The sequence below is a fragment of the Leptodactylus fuscus genome, chromosome 7 (genome assembly GCF_031893055.1).
Source record: "Leptodactylus fuscus isolate aLepFus1 chromosome 7, aLepFus1.hap2, whole genome shotgun sequence".
Classification (NCBI taxonomy): domain Eukaryota; kingdom Metazoa; phylum Chordata; class Amphibia; order Anura; family Leptodactylidae; genus Leptodactylus; species Leptodactylus fuscus.
The window spans coordinates 145,979,628-146,002,935 of NC_134271.1; the positions used below are offsets into that span (position 1 = coordinate 145,979,628).

The 23,308-nt window shown below is 42.2% G+C and overlaps 1 protein-coding gene across 1 annotated transcript; it reads right to left on the bottom strand.

Moving 5' to 3' along the window:
• Window positions 1-651: 651 nt before the first annotated feature.
• Window positions 652-23,148, bottom strand: LOC142214627 (Fc receptor-like protein 5). Its single transcript, XM_075283565.1, has 11 exons — window positions 23,097-23,148; window positions 16,911-16,931; window positions 12,431-12,688; window positions 10,322-10,570; window positions 8,565-8,846; window positions 6,978-7,259; window positions 6,602-6,883; window positions 4,480-4,755; window positions 3,588-3,659; window positions 3,385-3,410; window positions 652-762 (listed from the first exon to the last, which is right to left on the bottom strand). The coding sequence occupies exons 1-11, from the start codon at window positions 23,146-23,148 to the stop codon at window positions 652-654; spliced, it is 1,911 nt and encodes a 636-aa protein (XP_075139666.1).
• Between the last annotated feature and the right edge of the window lie 160 nt (window positions 23,149-23,308).

The following is a 23,308-nucleotide window of genomic DNA, read 5'->3' on the forward strand; positions in this document are numbered from 1 at the left end:
GAGGAAGATGAGACTCCACAGACTGTTATACCCCAAACCACCCACCCCACCCCCCATACCCACCACTCACCCCCTGACTCCACCTCCCCCACACACACCCACTTTACTAGCTTTGGCAAAGCCAAATATCGATTTGGACGTGCCAATAAAGCTTGTTTGATTTGATTTGGTAAACTCCTTTGGCCAAGCATGTCTTATAAACATAGTTTATGTCGATGACAACAAAATTTTCCAGCCACATGGACCACAACTTTGGCAGATCAACTTCAGACATTGTCCACCAGGAGTGGTTAAAATGAACAACATTCATGTTCATGGCTACCTTAAGGCTGAAGCCCCACATTGCAGAAACACAGCTTTTTTGGTTGCAAATTTCGCTACAGTTTTTTTAGCCAAAGCCAGGAGTGGATTGAGCAGAAGGTAGAAGTAGAAGAACTTCCTGTATAATTCTGATTCCTTTTGAAGCCATTCTTGGCTTTAGCTAAAAAAAAAAAGTAGCAAAATCTACAACAAATAATGTTACGATCCCGCAAGGTGGAGCCATAGATATTTTAATGACATCTAGTCCATAAAGTCCCAAATTCCACCAATAGGTTCCCTTTAAAAATTTGCTGATACATTATTCAAGTACAGTCATCCTTGTAGACGATTTCATCTGTGTGGGTTGATATTCTGATAGATACTGTTCGAAGTGTCAGATGTTTCTTGAGAAGTCTCTCCTTGACTTTTAGCCTTGGAGTTTACTACAGCGTAGACAACATCCTAATGTGAGAAGAAAGTCAATTATTAGACAGATGAACTAGGATGAGATCACTTACAAGAAAAGAACAGGCAAAAAGTGTCTTCTCAGATTTTGCATGAAATTTACCACTCTGATATTGGATCCTACCTAGTGAGGCCTGATTCACACATCCGCATTTGATCATATGGCACCTGCAGTTTTCACACAAACCATATGAACCCATTTATTTCAATGTTTTTATTCAGATGTAGGTCCACAAAAAAAAAAAAAAAAAGTAGCATGGTATCCTTCTCAGATGCTGATGCATCATACTAATGAAAGTCTATAGGTCTAGGAAGAGATGGATGACTTCCATGTGTCAACTATTTTCCACAAATCCGGAGACACACAAAATATAGAAAGTAAACCAAAAAAAAATTCAAAATCAAAAAATTTGATCTAATTTTCACAGATATGACCAGCCATGGACAGCGCACCATCCGCAAATGCTGTCCATGAAGAAACACGGACCTCACAAGGGGTAACATCTTGACATTTAGGGAGATTCATAAGCTGTAATCATCACTAATGTGCAATCCAAACCCTTGACTAAAGGTCAACATGATCTCTTGAGAACACGGTGGCTCGGTGGTTAGCACTGGAGTCCTGGGTTTGAATCCTACCAGGAACAACATCTGCCAGGAGTTTGTATGTTCTCCACATGTTTGCGTGGATTTCCTCCCATTCTACAAAGACATACTGATAGGGAAAAAAATGTATGGGGCACATACCGTATTTTCCGGACTATAAGCCGCACATAAAAACCTACGATTTCCTCAGAAATCGTAAGTGCGGCTTATAGTCCGGTGCGGCTTATATATGGATGGAAGCGGCGGCAAAGACTGCGTGCCGCTTCCATACATACATAAAAGGCACCGTAAGGGTGCATTCACACTACCGAACGCCGGCGTGTATCACAGCCGTACACGCCGGCGTTACAGCAGGGCTGCCGGACACTTCCTATTCATTTCTATGGGAGCAGGCATGCGAGCGCTCTTCATAGAAATGAATGGACAGACACTTCCCATTCATTTCTATGGGAGCCGGCATGCGAGCGCTCCCTATAGAAATGAATGGAAAAAAGCAGTCCATTCATTTCTATGGGGAGCGCTCGCATGCCGGCTCCCATAGAAATGAATGGGAAGTGTCCGGCAGCCCTGCTGTCACGCTGAAACAGAACGTGAAACTTACCCAGCGGTGCAGGGCGGGCGGGCGGGCATTCAGGCCTCCTCTGCCTCCGATGTTCCGTCCTTCTCCTCCGGCGCTCGCTGATAATGGCCTGGGCGCATGCGCAATATCATAATGCTTCTACTGCACATGTGCCCTGGCCATTATCAGCTTGCGAGCGCCGGAGGAGGACGGAACATCGGAGGAAGAGGAGGCCTGAATGCCCGCCCACCCTACACCGCTCGGTAAGTTTCACATTCTGTTTCAGGCTTTTATTTTAAAAGGGGGGGGGGGGGGGTAGTTTAATCTAACGTTTACGGTTGGGCTCTATCAGCATGATTTTGCTGATAGAGCCCCTCCTCGCCTGCCGAGCGCTTCCAATAGAAGCGGCTGGCACGCGGTGGGTTAAGCGGCCGCTGGCAAAGTCTGCCTGCCGCCGCTTTCAATAAGATATAATGCGCACCGGACTGCGGCTTATAGTCCAGTGCGCCTTATATATGAACCGAGACGGACTATAAGGCGCTCATGGGCAATGCGGCTTATAGTCCAGTGCGCCTTATAGTCCGTAAAATACGGTAATCTACATTAAAAAATAAAAGAAAAAATCTGATCTCCTTGGTGACATCAAAGGCCACCAAAGTGATACCAGAGTATAAGAACAGCACTTCTGGTTCGAACCGAGCAGAAACAATACTGGTGGGGCAAGCTTGCAAATATTCACAATACAAATCTCAGGGATCTCTATATTTGATTCGCTTTAACTTGAACTATTCCTAAAGTTATTAGAAAGGATCCTAAAATGTGGTTTACAATAAACTTCCACCTTTTCTCATCTACATTCATCATGCCCGCCATCTATAGCCACAAAAGGGAGATTACATGAACCTTTGATTCACAATACAATGCTCACGATACATACAGAATGGATAGTTAAATGGGGTCCATGACCCATCCTTAGGATAGACCAACAATTTTAGATCAGTAAAGTCCAACAACGAGGCCCTGGCTGATCAGCCGCTGGAAGAGCTTGCTGTATATAGATGGTCTCCACTTCCATGGACAGTTAAAGAGGACCTTTCATGGATTTGGGCACATGCGGTGTTATATACCACTGGAAAGCCGTATATAGTATAGTATATACAGCAGTATATAACACCACATGTGCCCAAATCCATGAAAGGTCCTCTTTAAATGGTCCACCCCTTTCCCAACTATCGTTTAAACTTGATGGACATATGTCAACGTTTTTTGTAGCCATACTATATATCTTTGTAGCTATGTTATCTTCTAGTTAACTGTGTATATAGTGGATTTGGTTCTCTGTGTAAGGACATTGCAGCTCTGAATATACTGTATAATACATTTTTATGGGTGGACATTCATTATTATCTACCATACTGAGATCTTTCTCCAATTTGGTCATTTCTAGTACTTACAGGTTCGCTGTCTTTCGGCAGACGACCTACAAAATGATTAAAGAAAAATGTATAAGAATTTCTTGAATACGAATGTGGGTCCTTTAGTCACCAAACATAGAAGCGTAGCCCAATCTGGGTTGTGGCTTAGAGTATCCATTATTACACAACTGTAGCATAATATATTGAAGATATATGGATAAGAAGGTATTGCCAATACTTACTTTGTGGTCTACTTGTCATGCCAAGGACTGAATAACTGACTTCGGGTTCAGTAGGGTATTCATTATCCGCAACTGGAAAAGAATCAGCTCAATAAGTATCGGCTGTAAGGTAATAATTTGTTGGTGGATTTATATAATAATGTACAGCACCATTGGATTAATATAATAATGTACAGCACCATGGAAGTAATATAATAATGTACAGCACCATGGAATTAATAATAATGTAAAGCATCATGGAATTAATATAATAATGTACAGCACCATGGAATTAATATAATAATGTACAGACCATGGAATTAATATAATAATGTACAGCACCTTGGGATTAATATAATAATGTACAGCACCATGGAATTAATATAATAATGTACAGACCATGGAATTAATATAATAATGTACAGCACCTTGGGATTAATATAATAATGGACATCATCATGGAATTAATATAATAATGAACAGCACCATGGAACTAATATAATAATGTACAACACCATGGAATGAATCTAATAATGTACAGAACACCATGGGATTAATGGAGCTCTATAAATAAATAATATTAATAAATATTAATAAATAATAATAATAATAATAATAATAATAATAATAATAATAATAAATGGCTTCCTTCACAGCTGTCTCAGTAAATTAGTCAACTAATGGTCAAATTTCTCATTACCTGTTGTTGGCTCATGGTTATTTTTGGATGATCGACGCCGATAGCATATGTACAAGAAAATAAGGATGATGATGATGAGTAGTAGAAATCCCAAACTTCCAGATAGTATGAAAATTAGAGAAGAGTCATTTGGCCCTATGGGGAGATACAATACATTTTTTAGTATTACTTGGTTGACATAGGTAACAGGATGGGATAATAAACCATGTTTACCTTGTACATGAAGGTTCTGACTCCTCTTCTTTATCTTGCTGTTCGGTGTCTGGATCTCACATGAATAGTTTCCAGAATGTTCATCCTGAATGAACCGAACCTCATATTTATTATCAGAGCTGAATTTCTGAACGATCTCCCTGTCTCTGTAGAAGACATACTGCAGCTCTGTATCCCGTCTGTGTTTAGTAAGATTTGTAATACAAGTTAGGGTCATGTTATTGCCCTCATTGACCAGCTCTGGAGATACATTTAATATCGGAGAAGAAAACAGCTCTAGAAAAGAAAAAGAAATAATTTTTGCTCATCTGCCTCCAAAAACGTTTCGAAGCTCTGGGCTTCTTCTTCAGGTTTATACGTGAAGAAGAAGCCCAGAGCTTCGAAACGTAATCTGTCATCATTGTTAGTTAGCCATTAAAAAAAGGTATCAACTACTGAAGACTCAAGTTTTTTGTTTCACAACAATGAGGGCAAAACAAAATTCTAAAACTTTTTTAAAAAGCCACAATAAATTTTAAACAAGAAAAATTAAACTAAAAAGACAAAACTCAAAGCTAACTTTTAATTCATTAGGGGTGATAATACTTTTCCCACTGCGGGGTATTTCTCTCAGCACCTGTGCTAGGTTAAAATTTCTCCTGTTGGTGCCTCTCTTCTACTGATTGGGCCCATTCTTTTATGTTTACTCATAAACTACCAATGCCGTGTAGCGCTCAGGAGAAAAAATTTAAGACTGACTCGCTGGTACCGATGCCCAGACCTCCTCCATAGGATCTTCCCCTCAGTGCCTGATATTTGTTGGCGTTGTGGTTCTGCAGTGGGCTCTCTCCTCCACATTTGGTGGGAGTGTGGGGAGATCCGGGCCTTCTAGTCCTCTCTCTACAGCAAAGTCAGCGGACAGGACATGTTCCCTTCTCCTCAATTGGCTCTACTCTCTCTCATTCCGGGTCGAATATATCAGGTGAAGGGCAATCTTCTCCGTCACGGATGGTTTATCCGCGCCATTGACGTAGCTCAGTGACTCCCTCCCTGATGGAGTGGCTCCAGGAGTTTCTCCTCATTAGGCGGATGGAGGCTCTGGTCGCAGAGGATTACCCTATCTCCTCATCCAAGTTTGAGACCCTCTGATGGCCATGGGTGGTGTTTCAAGAGTCATCCAAATTTTTCATGACTTTCTCTGCTCCCCCCTTCTCTTGTTCTTCCCTTTGGTGTCTGCATGTTCCCCGGTGTCCTACTGTTCCCCCCTTCCCTCTCTTCTCTTTCTCTTGCTTCTGTTCTGCTCATTCCTTATCCATTTGGGAACTGCGTGTCCGTTTCCATTGTTTATTACTAGAGATGAGTGAGTAGTGTTTGATCGAGTAGGTGTTCGATCGAATACTACGGTATTCGAAATACTCGAACTCGATCGAACATTACTAGCTGTTCGAAGTTTAAGGTTCGATGCAGAACCAGCGTTGATTGGCAGAATGCTATACATTCTGCCAATCAACGCTGGTTCTTCTCTTACCTTTCCGAAGTCTTCTCCGCGTCTTCTTCCGAGTGGAATTCACTCTGCCTAGGCATCCGGCCTAGGCAGAGCCAACTGCACATGTGTTCACGCGCATATACGCGCACGCGCAGTCGGCTCTGCTCAGGCGTCGGGCCTAGGCAGAGTGAATTCCACCCGGAAGAGGACGCAGGGAACCTGTGCCGGGAGAAGACTTCAAGCAGAATCCAGCCTGACCGTCACTCATGGACTTGGTAAGTATAATTTTATCAAATGTTGCCTACCCCTGAAACGAGCATTTCCCCCCATAAACTATAATGGGGTTCGAAATCCGTTCGAACAGTCGAACAGTGTGTGGCTGTTCGAATCGGATTTCGAACCTCGGACATTTTAGTGTCCGCTCATCTCTATTTATTACATTGTTTCCATCATTGTTTACACATTGTGTTGTGCTCTTATTTTGTTCTGTTATAAAAAATTCAATAAAATCTGATTACACCTAAAATTTTTACTGTTGGAGTCACAATTTTGAGTCATTGAGGATCCCATATATTTCATTGCTGACCATGATGTAGGACTCTATGATGGCAAGAAACCAGATTATACTTGGAGGAAAAAGAACGATGGATAACCTACCTTGTACCCATATGTTGTGCCCACCACTGATCTTCATTGTATGGCGGTTTGAGGTTTTTACTTGACATGTATAATTCCCAGAATCCTCCAGCTGAGCAGACTGAACCTCATATGTATTAGATGAATTAAATCCCTGAATTTCCTTCTCATCTTTATAGAAAACAAACTGCAATTCTGTAGACTTTATGTGTGGACTAAGAGTCGTGTCACATGTCAGGGTCATGGGATCTCCTTCAAACATTAAGTTATTGGTCATAGTAATATTCGGACTTGAAAACAGATCTAGTAATGGAGAAAAATTACATATTATGTAGAGTGATGTTACAATGTCCTTCATAACAAAATGTGTCCATCCATGACCATTGTCTATACTCACCTTCTATCTGGATTATTGTCTCTGCACTTCTCTTCCTTACTCTGCCATCTGTAGTTTCCACATCACATGAATATTTCCCAGAATCCTCCAGCTGGACATTGTAGACTTCATAGGTATCACTGACACCAAATCCCTGAACAATCCCTCCTTCTCTGTAGAAAGCAATCCGCAGTTGTGTATTCTGTTTGGATGGATGGAGACTTGTCTCACAGTTTAGGGTCAGGTTATCCTCCTTAAGAACTGGGTATGGAGTAACTTTTAAGGTTGGAGTCGTGAACAGATCTAGAAAAGTAACAAAAGTGATGACCACAGATTACAGATTTGTAGGAGTATATCTTATAGAAATCAACCAACAACATCAAATGAAAATTAGAAGTTTTGCAAATATAAATTAATTGACGTTACTTCGGTTATGAATTATTCACACCCAAATGAAAACCCCTCTCCTGGTCTTGTAGCCTTAATGTCCAAGTTTTTTTGACCAAGTTAGGAATCTCTCTCCCCCTCTATGTGTCAATGATGTGATACAGAGGACAGTCTGTTCAGTCTCAGTTCAATTAACTACCCCATCCCCCCTTTCTGTATGTCTCAGTACATTATCTAAGCCATCCTCTGTCTCTGCCTGACTCAGTTAATTAGTTAAATCATCCCCATATTGATCTGACTCAGTTCATCATCTAGACTGGTCTCTGTTTCTGTCAGGCTTTCCTTTTTAGTTAGGCTAGCCCCATCTCTGTCAGGCTTTCCTTTTTAGTTAGGCTAGCCCCCATCTCTGTCAGGCCCTGCTTTTTAATTAGGCTAGCCCCCATCTGAGTCAGGCTCCACTTTTTAGCTAGGCTACCCCCATTTTAGTCAGGCCCTGCTTTTTTGTTAGGCTAGCCCCCATCAGTGTCAGGCTCCACTTTTTAGCTCGGCTAGCCCTATGTCCGTCAGGCCCTGTTTTTTAGTTAGGCTAGCCTCCATCTGAGTCAGGCTCCACTTTTTAGCTAGGCTAGCCCCATATTTGTCAGGCCACACTTTTTAGCTAGGCTAGCCACCCATCTCTGTCAGGCCCTGCTTTTTATTTAGGCTAGCCCCCATCAGTGTCAGGCTCCACTTTTTAGCTCGGCAGGCCCCATCTCTGTCAGGCCCTGCTTTTTAGTTAGGCTAGCTCCCATCTCTGTCAGGCCCTGCTTTTTAATTAGGCTAGCTCCCATCTCTGTCAGGCCCTGCTTTTTAATTAGGCTAGCTCCCATCTCTGTCAGGCCCTGCTTTTTAATTAGGCTAGCTCCCATCTCTGTCAGGCCCCACTTTTTAGTTAGGCTAGCTTCCATGTCTGCCAGGATTCACTTTTTAGCTAGGCTAGCCTCATCTCTGTCAAGCTTAGCTTTTTGGCTAAACCAGCCCCATCTCTGTTTGGCTCAGTTCCTTAGTTAGGCTAGCTTCTCCGTTTCACTCATTTCATTAGCTAAGTCATCCCATGTCTCTGCCTTGCTCCGCTCTTTAGCTAGGCTGGCTCCCATCTCTGGTCTACTTCATTCATTAGCTAAGCCATCTCCTGTCTCTATCTGGCTCACTTCAATACTTCGTTCTGTAGGTCATGCTCACCTTTTACTTGAATATTTAACTCATAACTTGTCTTTCTTACTCTGCTGTTTGATGTTGTAATTTCACAGAAATATCTCCCAGAATGCTTAGGCTGGACAGACTGAGTTCCAAAATTATTGGATGAACTAAATCCCCCAATACTTAAGCCTTCTCTGTAAAAGGCAAACTGTAGCTGTGTGGTCCGTCTTTGCAGAGGAAGACTTGTGTCACATGTCAGGGTCACTGGATCTCCTTCTATCACTGACTGCGGGGTCATCCTAATTTCTGGGGTTTTGAAAAGCTCTAAAAAGTAAGTGATAAAGTGTATCAGAGAGACATCTTAGAAGAGTCGTTCTTCTCTCCAATGTAATAACCCTTGGCTATGTCTCTTCTCGCCAATCATCTGCATCATGTGATAGTTTACAGATGATATAATAATTAGAGATGAGCGAATTGAAGCTGCCGAAGTGAAATTCAATCAGAATTTCAGGAAATATCCAATTTGCATCGAATCCGAATTTACTCAATTTATTCACGCTTCCTGGTAACAAATCACATTTTTGATAAAATGGTCTGCTGCAAATGTTAGGACATGGGGCAAGGAACTCTGGGAACTTGGGATTACCCAGAATGCCATGTGTGTAGCCAATCAGCACCAAGCCCTGTGATGTCACAGCACTTTAACCCCTTCGCAACCCCTCATGGCATCAAGAGTGGTTGTAAGCTGTAACTGACAGCTAACACCCTGCTCCATAACCCCCAGTCAGAGCACAGCTCTGATCCTGGGTTTTAACCCCTTGGATGCCTCGTATAAACATGACTGTGGCATCCAAGGGGTTCCGCCATGCTACATGTCTCCTTCGACACCCCTTCCCCAGCTAGATAGGGGGGGGGGGTTGCTGATATGCATCTTCTGCAGCCCGGGGTCTGGTTAGTGACCCCGGGCTGCTAGCAATGCTCAGTACCTGATTGATCCTGCCCAAAGAGTGGGGAAGTCAGCCTATGTGTCTACACGTGTATTGGAGTCTATAGTGCTGAAGCAGTGATCAGAGCATCACTGGTTTAGGTCCCCTAGTGGGACATCACTAAAAACCACTGCAAGCCACAGTGTTCTAGCTCTATAAATTCTCTCTGCAGCCAGGAAATAGCTATTTTTTAAACGTATTTCACCATGAATTAATTCAGATCAAATCAAATCATTTTGTAAAATTTGGGGAAGCCGCCGAATCAATTTTTTTAAAAAATTCACTCATCCCTAATAATAATACTAGGAATCATTAGATACAGGAGGTGGAAGTCCAGGGACCAGGAGAGGGGTCTGAACTAGGTTAAGGTGTCAGAGTTGGGTTCTACGTTAGACACTAAGAAGATTTTCTACCACTTGACAACCTAGTTACATTTGCTTGTACCACACAGTTTTTTTCTACAGATTTTCTATATACATTGCAAGGGGTGAAATATGGTCCAAAAGTGTGGTCTGAAAAAAAATCCCCTCCATTCTACTGTGGTGTCTTACATGTTCCCAGTTTGTGAAATTTCACCCTGTAGCTTTATGGTCCCACTTTGCAGAAAAACTGTTTTTTTGTTGTAGATTTTGCTGCATTTTTTTGAGCCGAAGACAAGGAATGAGGAAGATCTAGAAGGTTCTTATACTTCTACCTTCTGCTCAATCCATTCCTGGATTTGGCTCAAAAATCTGCAACAAGAACATCTGCGTTTCCACAACGTTTAGCCAACATCGACCACAAATTTTCCAATTATGAATATCCTCAATTTACCTTGAACAGCTAAAGAAACTGTATCTTCATATTGGGAACCTGAGACTGTTTTTTTACATCCGTATGTCCCGGACGTCGTCTTGTTTACGTTTCCAATATAATATATGGCATTATCTGACCAGTCTGTGATGACTCTCTTATCTTTGGAAAAATGTGTCCATCCTCCTTCGTATCCAGGATAGTGGTGACATCTTATATATAGGTCATCTCCTTCATAGACATATAGAGGGGTCTGCAGGATGAGCCAACCTGTAATATACAATGATATAAGATGAGGAGACATATAGAGGGATCTGCAGGATGAGCCAACCTGTAATATACAATGATATAAGATGAGGAGACATATAGAGGGGTCTGCAGGATGAGCCAACCTGTAATATACAATGATATTAGATGAGGAGACATATAGAGGGATCTGCAGGATGAGCTGACCTGTATACAATATACAATGATATAAGGCCTCATTCACATGAAAGTGCTGTTTTGAGTTATCGAATGTATATTTTTGATGGCCATTTTGCATTTGTTTTGCTTCTGTTATGTTTTTCTTTGATGACCAAATGTTATTCGTTTTAAAGGGCCCGTTACAAAAACAGGTGAATTTAATTGGTCTTTCATTTTTTTACCCAGCTCACTGACTACGTGACATTAAAAATAGATCCATTGATTTCCATTGTGTCTGTCAAAACAGACAAAGATAGAGCATGTCTGTTTTTTTAACTGAATATTTTTAGTTGTGTAAATGTATGCATTCACTGTTATAGAATGGCTGTTTTTCACTGTTGATCACAAAACGTGTGGGCCCTAGACTGCAAGGGGGCCCAGCAACAATGAATTGCCCATTTTCTTCCATTATATTTTGACCTTGCAATCAACTGTATCAGCAGACACCAATACTATTGTGGTGCCCAGGAGTCTACCGGAGGTGAGTATTTGTTGGGTGAACCTTGTGAGATTCATCTTGAATATTTCTGAGATTTGTCCGGCATTTTTATTGGGGTAGAAGACATTTGAACTGGAATTGCTGTTATTATACTCTGAGGTTTCTTCTGACCCCATGGTATAACTAGTATCAGTGTTATTCACCTTCCCTGTGCTCTGACACAATTTGTTGTCCCCTATAGACCTATCTCGGAGGAAGAAGAAGAAGCCTAAAAAGGAAGAGGACCCATACCAAAGCCCAGGGAAGGTGAGCACTACTGTTTGTTATGTTTACTCACATCTCCTGGGCCTCCATTTCTTATAAAGAGAGACCCCAAAGTATATTAGTATTTTCTTCTGTACGACCACACCTAACATTTCTGGAAAATTCATAACCTGAATAGAACTAGTTTGGCTTACCTATGTATGTGGTTTTTTTTTATTTTTTTTATCATTTTGGTGATGGTGAGAGGTCTGTCAGCCACTGGGTTACGCCACAGGAACGTCAGGACAACAGGACAATGTGGACCAGCCACCTCAGAAGAATCAGAATGGAAACAGCGCTCACCTGGAGATGATTGGAAACTTCTTTATTGAATATCACAAAGCGTTTCGGGCCAATACCGGCCCTTTGTCAAGTGCAGATATTCCTTACACAGTGGGCCGGAAGAGTGATACTTCTGGCCCATTGTGGAAGGAATATCTGCACTTGACAAAGGGCCAGTATTGGCCCGAAACACTTTGTGATACTCAATAAAGAAGTTTCCAATCATCTCCAGGTGAGCGCTGTTTCCTTTCTGATTCTTCGGAGGAGGCTGGTCCACATTGTCCTGTTGTCCTGACGTTCCTGTGGCGTAACCCAGTGGCTGCCAAACCTCTCACCATTCTATTGAGTGATATATGCACTAAGATTTGTTGTGACACTCTCACAACCCTGCCAGGTGAGGAGTTATTTGTCTTTCCATCTCCTGCTTTATCAAGTGGTAATACAGGAGGATCCTCTTGGTGCTGTCTTCTCTGTTTTTGCACTCTATAGGTCATGTCCTACTTTTGGTGGTTTGCAAATACAGCCATGAAAAATGGCCATTTTTCATGGTCATTTTGCACCTACATTGTTTGAATGTATCTGCCCCTGGAGATAAACTTGTTACCTTGTCTGTATATTTATGATCTGGTAGATTTACTCACCATGACTAACATCCAGTCTAGCGGGGTCACTTATTTCTCCAGGTCTGGTCTGACATTGGTAACTTCCACTGTGTGATGTTTTAGCCTTTTGTATTGTATAGGATTTCCCATTGTATACTTGCTTGCTGTCTTTGTACCATATATAATCCATCCCCTCTCCTATAGTAGATCCCACATCACAGGTCATTGTTATCTGCTCTGATGTAAAGATCTTCTTGTAGTCTGGAGAGAAGGTCACCACAGGTCTGATGGCGGCTCCTATAAGACATCATGTGTCATACAGAGGAGTTGTAGATATCATATCCTGCACATTCTACTCATCACCTATGCACAGGATAATAAAAATTCTGGGACTCTCTCTCTTTCTCTCTATATACACAGTAGGGGAAAAAAGTATTTAGTCGGTCACCACTTGTGCAAGTTCTCGCACCTAAAAATGATGAGGTCGGCCTGTAATAGACATCATAGGTAGACCTCAACTATGAGAGACAAAATGAGAAAACAAATACAGAAAATCACATTGTCTGATTTGGAAATAATTTATTTGCAAATTATGGTGGAAAATAAGTATTTGGTCAATAACAAAAGTTCATCTCAATACTTTATTATATCTCTTTTGTTGGCAATGACAGAGGTCAGACGTTTTCTGTAAGTCTTCACAAGGTTGGCACACACTGTTGTTGGTATGTTGGCCCATTCCTCCATGCATATCTCCTCTAGAGCAATGATGTTCTGGGGCTGTCGCTGGGCAACACAGTCTTTCAACTCCCTCCAAAGGTTTTCTATAAGGTTGAGATCTGGAGACTGGCTAGGCCACTCCAGGACCTTGAAATGCTTCTTATGAAGCCGCTCCTTCGTTGTCCTGGAGGTGCTTGGGATCATTGTCATGCTGAAAGACCCAGCCACGTTTCATCTTCAATGCCCTTGCTGATGGAAGGAGGTTTGCACTCAAAATCTCACGATACATGGCCCCATTCATTCTTTCATGTACCCGGATCAGTCGTCCTGGTCGCTTTGCAGAGAAAGAGCCATAAAGAATGCTATTGCCACCCCCATGCTTTACAGTAGGTATGGTGTTCTTTGGATGCATCACTGCATTCTTTCTCCTCCAAACACGACAAATTGTGTTTCTACCAAACAGTTCTACTTTGGCTTCATCTGACCATAGGACATTCTCCCAATACTCTTCTGGATCATCCAAATGCTCTCTAGCAAACTTCAGACGGGCCCGGACATGTACTGGCTTAAGCAGTGGGACACGTTTGGCACTGCAGGATCTGAGTCCCTGGCGGCGTAGTGTGTTACTGATGGTAGGCTTTGTTATATTGGTCCCAGCTCTCTGCAGTTCATTCACTAGGTGCCCCCGCGTGGTTCTGGGATTATTGCTCACCGTTCTTGTGATCATTTTGACCCCACGGGGTGAGATTTTGCGTGGAGCCCCAGATCGAGGGAGATTATCAGTGGTCTTGTATGTCTTCCATTTTCTAATTATTGCTCCCACTGTTGATTTCTTCACACCAAGCTGCTTGCCTATTGCAGATTGAGTCTTCCCAGCCTGGTGCAGGGCTACAATTTTGTTTCTGGTGTCATTCAACAGCTCTTTGGTCTCCATCATAGTGGAGTTTGGAGTGTGACTGTTTGAAGTTGTGGACAGGGGTCATTTATACACAGGAGCCATTACTACAAGTAATGAGTGGGGGACGGAAGAGCCTCTTAAAGAAGAAGTCACAGGTCTGTGAGAGCCAGAAATCTTGATTGTTTGTAGGTGACCAAATACTTATTTCCCACCATAATTTGCAAATAAATTCTTTCCAAATCAGACAATGTGATTTTCCGGATTTGTTTTCCCATTTTGTCTTTCATAGTTGAGGTCACCTATGATGTCAGTTAGAGGCTGACCTCATCTTTTTAAGTGGAAGAACCTGCACCATTGGTGGCTGACTAAATACTTTTCCCCAATATATATATATATATATATATATATATATATATATGCACATATATTCCATATGTGACCTTAGTATTTATTTTGACTCAGACACAGACCTCTTAAAAGATGAGACATCTAATGGGTTGTTGGGCTTGTAATGATAAGGTACAATTTGAGGTTTCCAGTGGTAGTAAAACAACCCCCAAAGACCACCTTGGAAACTACGCCTGTCAAGACATTAATCTAGGGGTGTAGTGACAGTATACCATGGTATTACATGATAAGGGGAAGTAGCTGGAGAGCGAGACCCCCATACTTGTAGATAATGGTGCTTTGAGACCAAGTGGGGAGAGACACGAGCATCAAGGAGCCAACTCAATTCCCAGAGTAAAGACACTTATTATATTGTATTGAAGACACTCAATGACAATATACACTCATCGGCCACTTTATTAGGTACACCATGCTAGTAACGGGTTGGACCCCCTTTTGCCTTCAGAACTGCCTCAATTCTTCGTGGCATAGATACAACAAGGTGCTGGAAGCATTCCTCAGAGATTTTGGTCCATATTGACATGATGGCATCACACAGTTGCTGCAGATTTGTCGGCTGCACATCCATGATGCGAATCTCCCGTTCCACCACATCCCAAAGATGCTCCTCTATTGGATTGAGATCTGGTGACTGTGGAGACCATTGGAGTACAGTGAACTCATTGTCATGTTCAAGAAACCAGTCTGAGATGATTCCAGCTTTATGACATGGCATTGCATTATCCTGCTGAAAGTAGCCATCAGATGTTGGGTACATTGTGGTCATAAAGGGATGGACATGGTCAGCAACAATACTCAGGTAGGCTTTGGCGTTGCAACGATGCTCAATTGGTACCAAGGGGCCCAAAGAGTGCCAAGAAAATATTACCCACACCATGACACCACCACCACCAGCCTGAACCGTTACCGATACAAGGCAGGATGGATCCATGCTTTCATGTTGTTGATGCCAAATTCTGACCCTACCATCCGAATGTCGCAGCAGAAATCGAGACTCATCAGACCAGGCAACGTTTTTCCAATCTTCAATTGTCCAATTTCGATGAGCTTGTGCAAATTGTAGCCTCAGTTTCCTGTTCTTAGCTGAAAGGAGTGGCACCCGGTGTGGTCTTCTGCTGCTGTAGCCCATCTGCCTCAAAGTTCGACGTACTGTGCGGCGTTCAGAGATGCTCTTCTGGCTACCTTGGTTGTAACGGGTGGCTATTTGAGTCACTGTTGCCTTTCTATCAGCTCGAACCAGTCTGGCCATTCTCCTCTGACCTCTGGCATCAACAACGCATTTCCGCCCACAGAACTGCCGCTCACTGGATGTTTTTTCTTTTTCGGACCATTCTCTGTAAACCCTAGAGATGGTTGTGCGTGAAAATCCCAGTAGATCAGCAGTTTCTGAAATACTCAGACCAGCCCTTCTGGCACCAACAACCATGCCACGTTCAAAGGCACTCAAATCACCTTTCTTCCCCATACTGATGCTCGGTTTGAACTGCAGGAGATTGTCTTGACCATGTCTACATGCCTAAATGCACTGAGTTGCCACCATGTGATTGGCTGATTAGAAATTAAGTGTTAACGAGCAGTTGGACAGGTGTACCTAATAAAGTGGCCGGTGAGTGTATTACTGGCAAAGAACATTAGGTGAGACCATGGGAGCACACAAATGATAGACTACACTTAGTATAGATACAGAAACAGTTATTGAGGTAGTAGACACCCCTGTTAGTTAGTTAAGGAGTGACTGTAGAGTCATCTTAAAAGATGGAGCTGTGTATAAAGTTACCTGCGAATCACACCACATACAACAGACCTTTTGGAATTTTTGGGGATAACCTCTTCTGTTATATATCAGCGGAGACCTATATTGTGCTAAATCTAGGATATATGTGTGCCATATTGCAATGTAGTTGTGTCCATAATGGACACTTTGGCCAGATTCAAGGATGCATATAGGCCTGATATCAAACCATGAGGTCCCTGGGGGCAGAGTACACCAATGAGGAGATATGTAGAGATTTGGCTATCAGGCTGTGGAAATTAAGTCTGATTTGTAGAAACCTGAAAAATTGTGACCTAAGGCTGGCATGAGCTAATGAAGTTATCGCGTGTCGCAAGCAGGAGCGAGCGCCAGGTAGACCAGTTAGTTCAGGAACCCCCATTGAATGGTTTTTGGCAAAGATGTCTGTGTATGCCATGACTTGTTTTGCTTCTCCACATAACTGTAGTGTGGCACAATTTTTTCTTGAATCTATGTAAATTGTCACATCTTGGTGCTGCATGTGTTCCCATAAAGGGATAATTTTTGGTGCCTTTATTTCTACACTCAATTCTTTATTACGAGTATACTAACTGTGTAATAAACAGTCTCTGCCTAGCCCCCCGATCGTACCATTGCAAGGACTACAGGTATGTTAGGAGTGGACATCCCAGAGGAAAATAATCTAGGGATGGTCCAGAACTAGTTAAAGAATAAAAGATGAAGGAATAAAGCTGGTCACTTACCTTCTTGTAGGAGAACCAACCCTATAAAACAGAATAGTACAAAGAAGTTCACAGATGTGCAGTAATATAGTTTTTGTTCCCTATTATTGTATAATATTACTATAACCCAAAGAGTTACTCCTCTACTAGGTGTCATTTACTTAATCAATAAAACTTAAAGGGGGGCAGAGTCTGTATTGTCTGTATTGTTTATTTATGGAACGTTTCTCGGAAGAAGACTATTTAACATTTTCTTTTGGCCCAGGTTTATAAAGAAATTTTCCAAAAACCATTACCTTTCTTCAAGTCAAATAGCCATGTAAAGACTGTTTTGTGTTACAAATTGTACTTTCTAATGGGGTCCTTCAGGCAGTTGTCTAGAAATTTTTGTTTTGTAATAGGAGGGGCCATACATAGCCCCCCATCAATCAGATATCAACTAGTTCCAACATGGGCACGCTATTCAGGTATACATTAAGTCCCTGTACTATACAGTTTATGGAGCTGAAAGTAGTTGGCTCAATTCTACACTATGTTTTATAGATAGGTTCCTAGGAGCCCTGACAGTGTCCTACACTATGTTTTATAGATAGGTTCCTAGGAGCCCTGACAGTATTCTACACTATGTTTTATAGATAGGTTCCTAGGAGTCCTGACAGTGTTCTACACTATGTTTTATAGATAGGTTCCTAGAAGCCCTGACAGTATTCTGCACTATGTTTTATAGATAGGTTCCTAGGAGCCCTGACAGTATTCTACACTATGTTTTATAGATAGGTTCCTAGGAGCCCTGACAGTATTCTACACTATGTTTTATAGATAGGTTCCTAGGAGCCCTGACAGTGTCCTACACTATGTTTTATAGATAGGTTCCTAGGAGTCCTGACAGTGTTCTACACTATGTTTTATAGATAGGTTCCTAGGAGCCCTGACAGTATTCTACACTATGTTTTATAGATAGGTTCCTAGGAGCCCTGACAGTGTTCTACACTATGTTTTATAGATAGGTTCCTAGGAGCCCTGACAGTGTCCTACACTATGTTTTATAGATAGGTTCCTAGGAGTCCTGACAATGTTATACACTATGTTTTATAGATAGGTTCCTAGGAGTCCTGACAGTGTTCTACACTATGTTTTATAGATAGGTTCCTAGGAGTCCTGATAGTGTTCTACACTATGTTTTATAGATAGGTTCCTAGGAGCCCTGACAGTATTCTACACTATGTTTTATAGATAGGTTCCTAGGAGCCCTGACAGTGTTCTACACTATGTTTTATAGATAGGTTCCTAGAAGCCCTGACAGTATTCTACACTATGTTTTATAGATAGGTTCCTAGGAGTCCTGACAGTATTCTACACTATGTTTTATAGATAGGTTCCTAGGAGTCTTGACAGTGTTCTACACCAGGGGTAGGCAACCTTTTCGGTTCGGCGTGCCGATTTAAATTAAAAAAACAAAGATGAGGTCCTCGGAGTGCCGGGTAATAATTGTAAAGCTGACGACACCTACACTAAAGTCATATAAGCACAAACCGCAACATAGGGGTGCTGTCATACTGCGCTCCAAGCCACATGTGCTTACCACTATTTGCCTGGATACACATGTTCTTTTCCATTAGAAGCAATGTAAGTACATGCGTAACCCACAATTAGTGGTAATGTATGTGACTGGGAGCAGAGTGAGGTCATACCTGTAGGGGGCGACACACAATGTACCTGTATGCTCCATCCAGTCCTCGGCTGTTAGTAACTTCAGTATTCTGTAAGGGAGCGTTCACACTACCGTCGGTGTCTGACAGTTAGTGTCCGCTGCTAATGTCCATTCAAAATCTTGTGCGGATATTAGTATCGGACTCTAGCTGTGTCCATGACATTTTGCATTGATTTAAACGGACACCGGGTGCGTTCTTTTACTGTCCGTGCCTGTCCTTAACTGTCCGTTCACAAAGATGTCCGACTTTTCAAGCGGACAGCAAAACCCGACATGTAGGTTTTTCTGTCCGCTTGAAAAGTCGGACATCTTTGGGAACGGACACTTAAGGACACCCACGAACAGTAAACGAACGCACCCGATGTCCATTTAAATCAATGCAAAATGTCACAGACACAGCTAGTGTCCGCTGCTAATGGCCGCACAAGATTTTGAACAGACATTAGCAGTGGACACTAGCTGTCGCAGTGGTAGTGTGAACGCTCCCTAAGTGAAACGCAGATTAATTTGTCACGTTTAGTTCCTGGCGATGCAGTAACAGCAAAACCCCAGCCAGGAATTAATGGGTGTCACACTTTCAACAAAGTGGCCGCACTGGTGCCCAGGAACTGGATTTGGCTATAATTGCATCTAGTTACAGTGTCACCACCCAATAGAATCACACTAAGGCCGAGGCCCCACATTACATAAATGCAGCTTTTTTATTGCAGATTTGGCTGCGTTTATCTTTCCGTCAAAGCCAAGAATGGCTAGAAAATGAATGGGAAATATATAGGAAGCTTCTTATATGTCTCCCTCCTGCTCAATCTACTCCTAGCTTCAGCTCAAAAAAACCAGCAAAATCTGCAACGAAAAAAAGCTGTTTCTGCAACGTGGGGCTTTAACCTAAGGCCCCCACGTTGTTGGAACACAGCTTTTTTTGTTAAATATTTTGCTGTGTTTTTCTGAGCCTAAACCAGGAGTGTATTGAGCAGAAGGGAAACGTATAAGAAGCTTCCTATATATTTCCCATTCCTTCTGTAGCCATTTTTAGGTTTGGTTGAAATAAACCGCATCAAAATCTGCAACAAAAATGCTGCATTTCTGCAACGTGGGGCCTCAGCCTTACGCCTCCTGCATACAAGTGGCACGCATGTGGTTTTCACTGACCTATACATTAGAAATGAATTGACAGGGCTGAAAATGCAGACAGATATAGGGGATGTATAGGACAGATATAGGGAATGTATAGGACAGATATAGGACCTGCTCAATAGTTTTCAGCTCTTCAATTTGGCCCAGAAACACAGACACAAAAAGAATGGCTGTATATATGGGTCAATTGAAATATATAGGTCTGTACTTTATTCGCAGATGTAGATAAAGAGTCTGGCCATGTGCATTACAGGTTACAACTCAATGTGCCTCATATTAATAGCAGTTAACCCCATCATGTCCCTCACATTAACCCCCTGTGTGCTTTACATAAGGGACACTGATATGTGAGACATATGGAGGTAATAAGTGAATATCTTCATTATAAAGGTCCTTCATTAGTACCCCCATATGTCTCACACCTCAGTAACCCTTATGTGAGCCACACAGGGGTTAATGTGAGGGACATGATGGGGTTAACTGCTATTAATGTGAGGCACATGGAGTTACTAAAACTAAATTAATAACCCCAAATGCCTGACATTAATGAGAATAGTTAGTAACACACACGTACCTGGTGTTGTGTTTACTTTCACTTTGCTTCCTCTCCTCAGGGCTGTAGACGGCACAAGCTCCTCACATGTAGCAGCAGGGCCAGGGAGCCCTTATCCTGTGCAGTGAGAGGCTCACCTCTGATTGGTGGCAGGGAGAGAAGGGGGCGTGTCCTACACCGCAGCTCTACCAGAGCACTGAAAGGACGCTCTCTCTTTTTAAATTTTAGTGTGAAGTCTAAGGCTGGCTGCCGTGCCAGCAAAATATGCCTCGCGTGCCAGTCTTGGCACGCGTGCCAGGGGTTGCCGACCCCTGTTCTACACTATGTTTTATAGATAGGTTCCTAGGAGCCCTGACAGTGTTATACACTATGTTTTATAGATAGGTTCCTAGGAGCCCTGACAGTGTTATACACTATGTTTTATAGATAGGTTCCTAGAAGCCCTGACAGTATTCTACACTATGTTTTATAGATAGGTTCCTAGGAGCCCTGACAGTGTTATACACTATGTATTATAGATAGGTTCCTAGGAGCCCTGAGAGTATTCTACACTATGTATTATAGATAGGTTCCTAGGAGCCCTGACAGTGTTCTACGCTATGTTTTATAGATAGGTTCCTAGGAGCCCTGACAGTGTTATACACTATGTTTTATAGATAGGTTCCTAGAAGCCCTGACAGTATTCTACACTATGTTTTATAGATAGGTTCCTAGGAGCCCTGAGAGTATTCTACACTATGTATTATAGATAGGTTCCTAGGAGCCCTGACAGTGTTCTACGCTATGTTTTATAGATAGGTTCCTAGGAGCCCTGACAGTGTTATACACTATGTTTTATAGATAGGTTCCTAGGAGTCCTGACAGTATTCTACACTATGTTTTATAGATAGGTTTGTAGGATCCACCAATCATCACCGATCCGATATCAATGACCTACACTATTCTAAAGATAAGTCACCTGTATCAAAGGAAAACCCTTTTATATAAATTGTACCCTGACCATATCCATCTGACACAGGTACAGGACTTGTTCATTATATCAGAGGGTGACATAAGCCTAGCCCAGTGAGCTGGAGAAGATCAGGATGGTATCACAACACGTATGGAGATACTGGCATGTTAAAGCAGCCAAAGTACAGCTCAGTTAAATCCCACTGAACTACTCTTGTATAGAAATCCAATTAACATGAAAAAGGCCTAGGTAGTAAGTTTAAAATGTTGAATTTTATTGATATGCATTAAGAAGTAATATTCCAAGTATAAATAATTCAATCTAAAAATAAACATGTTCTCCCCTTTGGTGCTTTGTGTCCTTTAATCAGAGGGGAACTTTGGTACATCGTTCAAGGGTACTTCAAATACACCACCAAATACTGTATTCATACAGTACTATACTATACTATACTGTACTATACTATAGAGAAAACTGAAAAAACTAGTGAAAATACTCAACATATATTAAAAAATAAACTTTATTGATAACATGTTACAATGGGGAAGGAAAGTTACCAACAGACACAATGGGGAAACCCCAAATACTGGAAACCAATGACTGGGCAGGTGTTATAGGATGTAAGGTACCATGCTGTAGGTAAAAGTTTTAGCAACAACAACAACTAGTACAATGAGTGGCCACTCACATACAGACCTATCTCAAATAGATAGGAAAACCAGTGTATATACCAAGATATCAAGTGTGAATACGAATACAGATGTAGTATACTAGGACAGCATGGGAAAGACTAGGTGGTAAGTAGCCAACATAACATGTAAAGGGAGAAGGTAAGGTAACAAACAGGGAACATGTGTGGAGGTACTCATACTGAGTAAATAGCAGCGTATAGGGTTAACAAACCAGACAGGTTACAGCAATGACAGGCTATAGTGCAGTCACCAATAGGACTGAACAGTATGACACATACCCATAGTAGTCAGGGACCAGAAGAGGGGAACCCTACCCCAACAATAATAGTGACTAGTCCATAGTAATGGCGGTATATGAGGAGTAGTCACAGCTGACATTAGACCTGTGCACAGCCGTATAGAGGACATAGGATGGGAGACTTGGGGTGTAGCCCGGTAACTTGTAGTAATGTCCGGGATTTATAGGAGATTATTAACCCCTTCTTATAATTCCCCATCACAGACTGAAAGACATGAAGATTATTGTACTTACAGAGTAATAAGACGGACATCTCTGCGGACATGATGGATGGAGACAAGGCTGCTCAGATTAAATAGAGAAGTTGATTTGTGTCAGAATCTTCATGTAAATGACAAGAATAAAGGAAGGAAGGAGTATGGCGTAATAGTTACTGTCATTATCTTTACTGTTCTTTTACAGTAGAATCATGTACGTTAAGAGCCGGCCGTAGGTTGGGTTATGTCATATCTGATACTTCCTATGAGTGTCCCCAGCTACTTCTTATGGTGCAATGTCATATAGTGCCTAATTCTATATACTATACACTATGGTGCACAAATACTATGGTATCTTACATTGGCACAGTATTATTTACAGGCTGTTACCTAAATAACAATATCATGTAGGGCCTCTACCATCAGCTATGAGCCATATGGATAAAGGAGCTGATGTGTCCTGTCCGTCCATTGAGGTTCTGTATCTTTACAGCTGGCTCGGTGCAATTGTAGTGAAGTCGCCACCATGCAGCCATTGGCCCCGAGTAAGGGTGGGAATATGGAGTTCAGTAGCGCTTTTCTGTCTTACACCGCTCCTTTTTCCAGCCTCTCATGGAGCCATCGCCCAGACACTGCGCCCCCTGCATACACACTATGAATTCCATCTTACTGTCTTTACTGTCATTGTTACAGCAAATCTTACAATGCTGGTTGTAAATCATGACTTGTGCAGGCCTCGGAGCCGTTGGAGCAAATGCAGCACCTCCGATGCCTCATGGCGGTCTACCACCGGCCACCATAGTTCCCAGGCTCCCGCTTACCAAATGTACTGGTTTGTTGAACTGGCTAACTCCCTAATGTAGATGCCCCTCTCCTCATCGT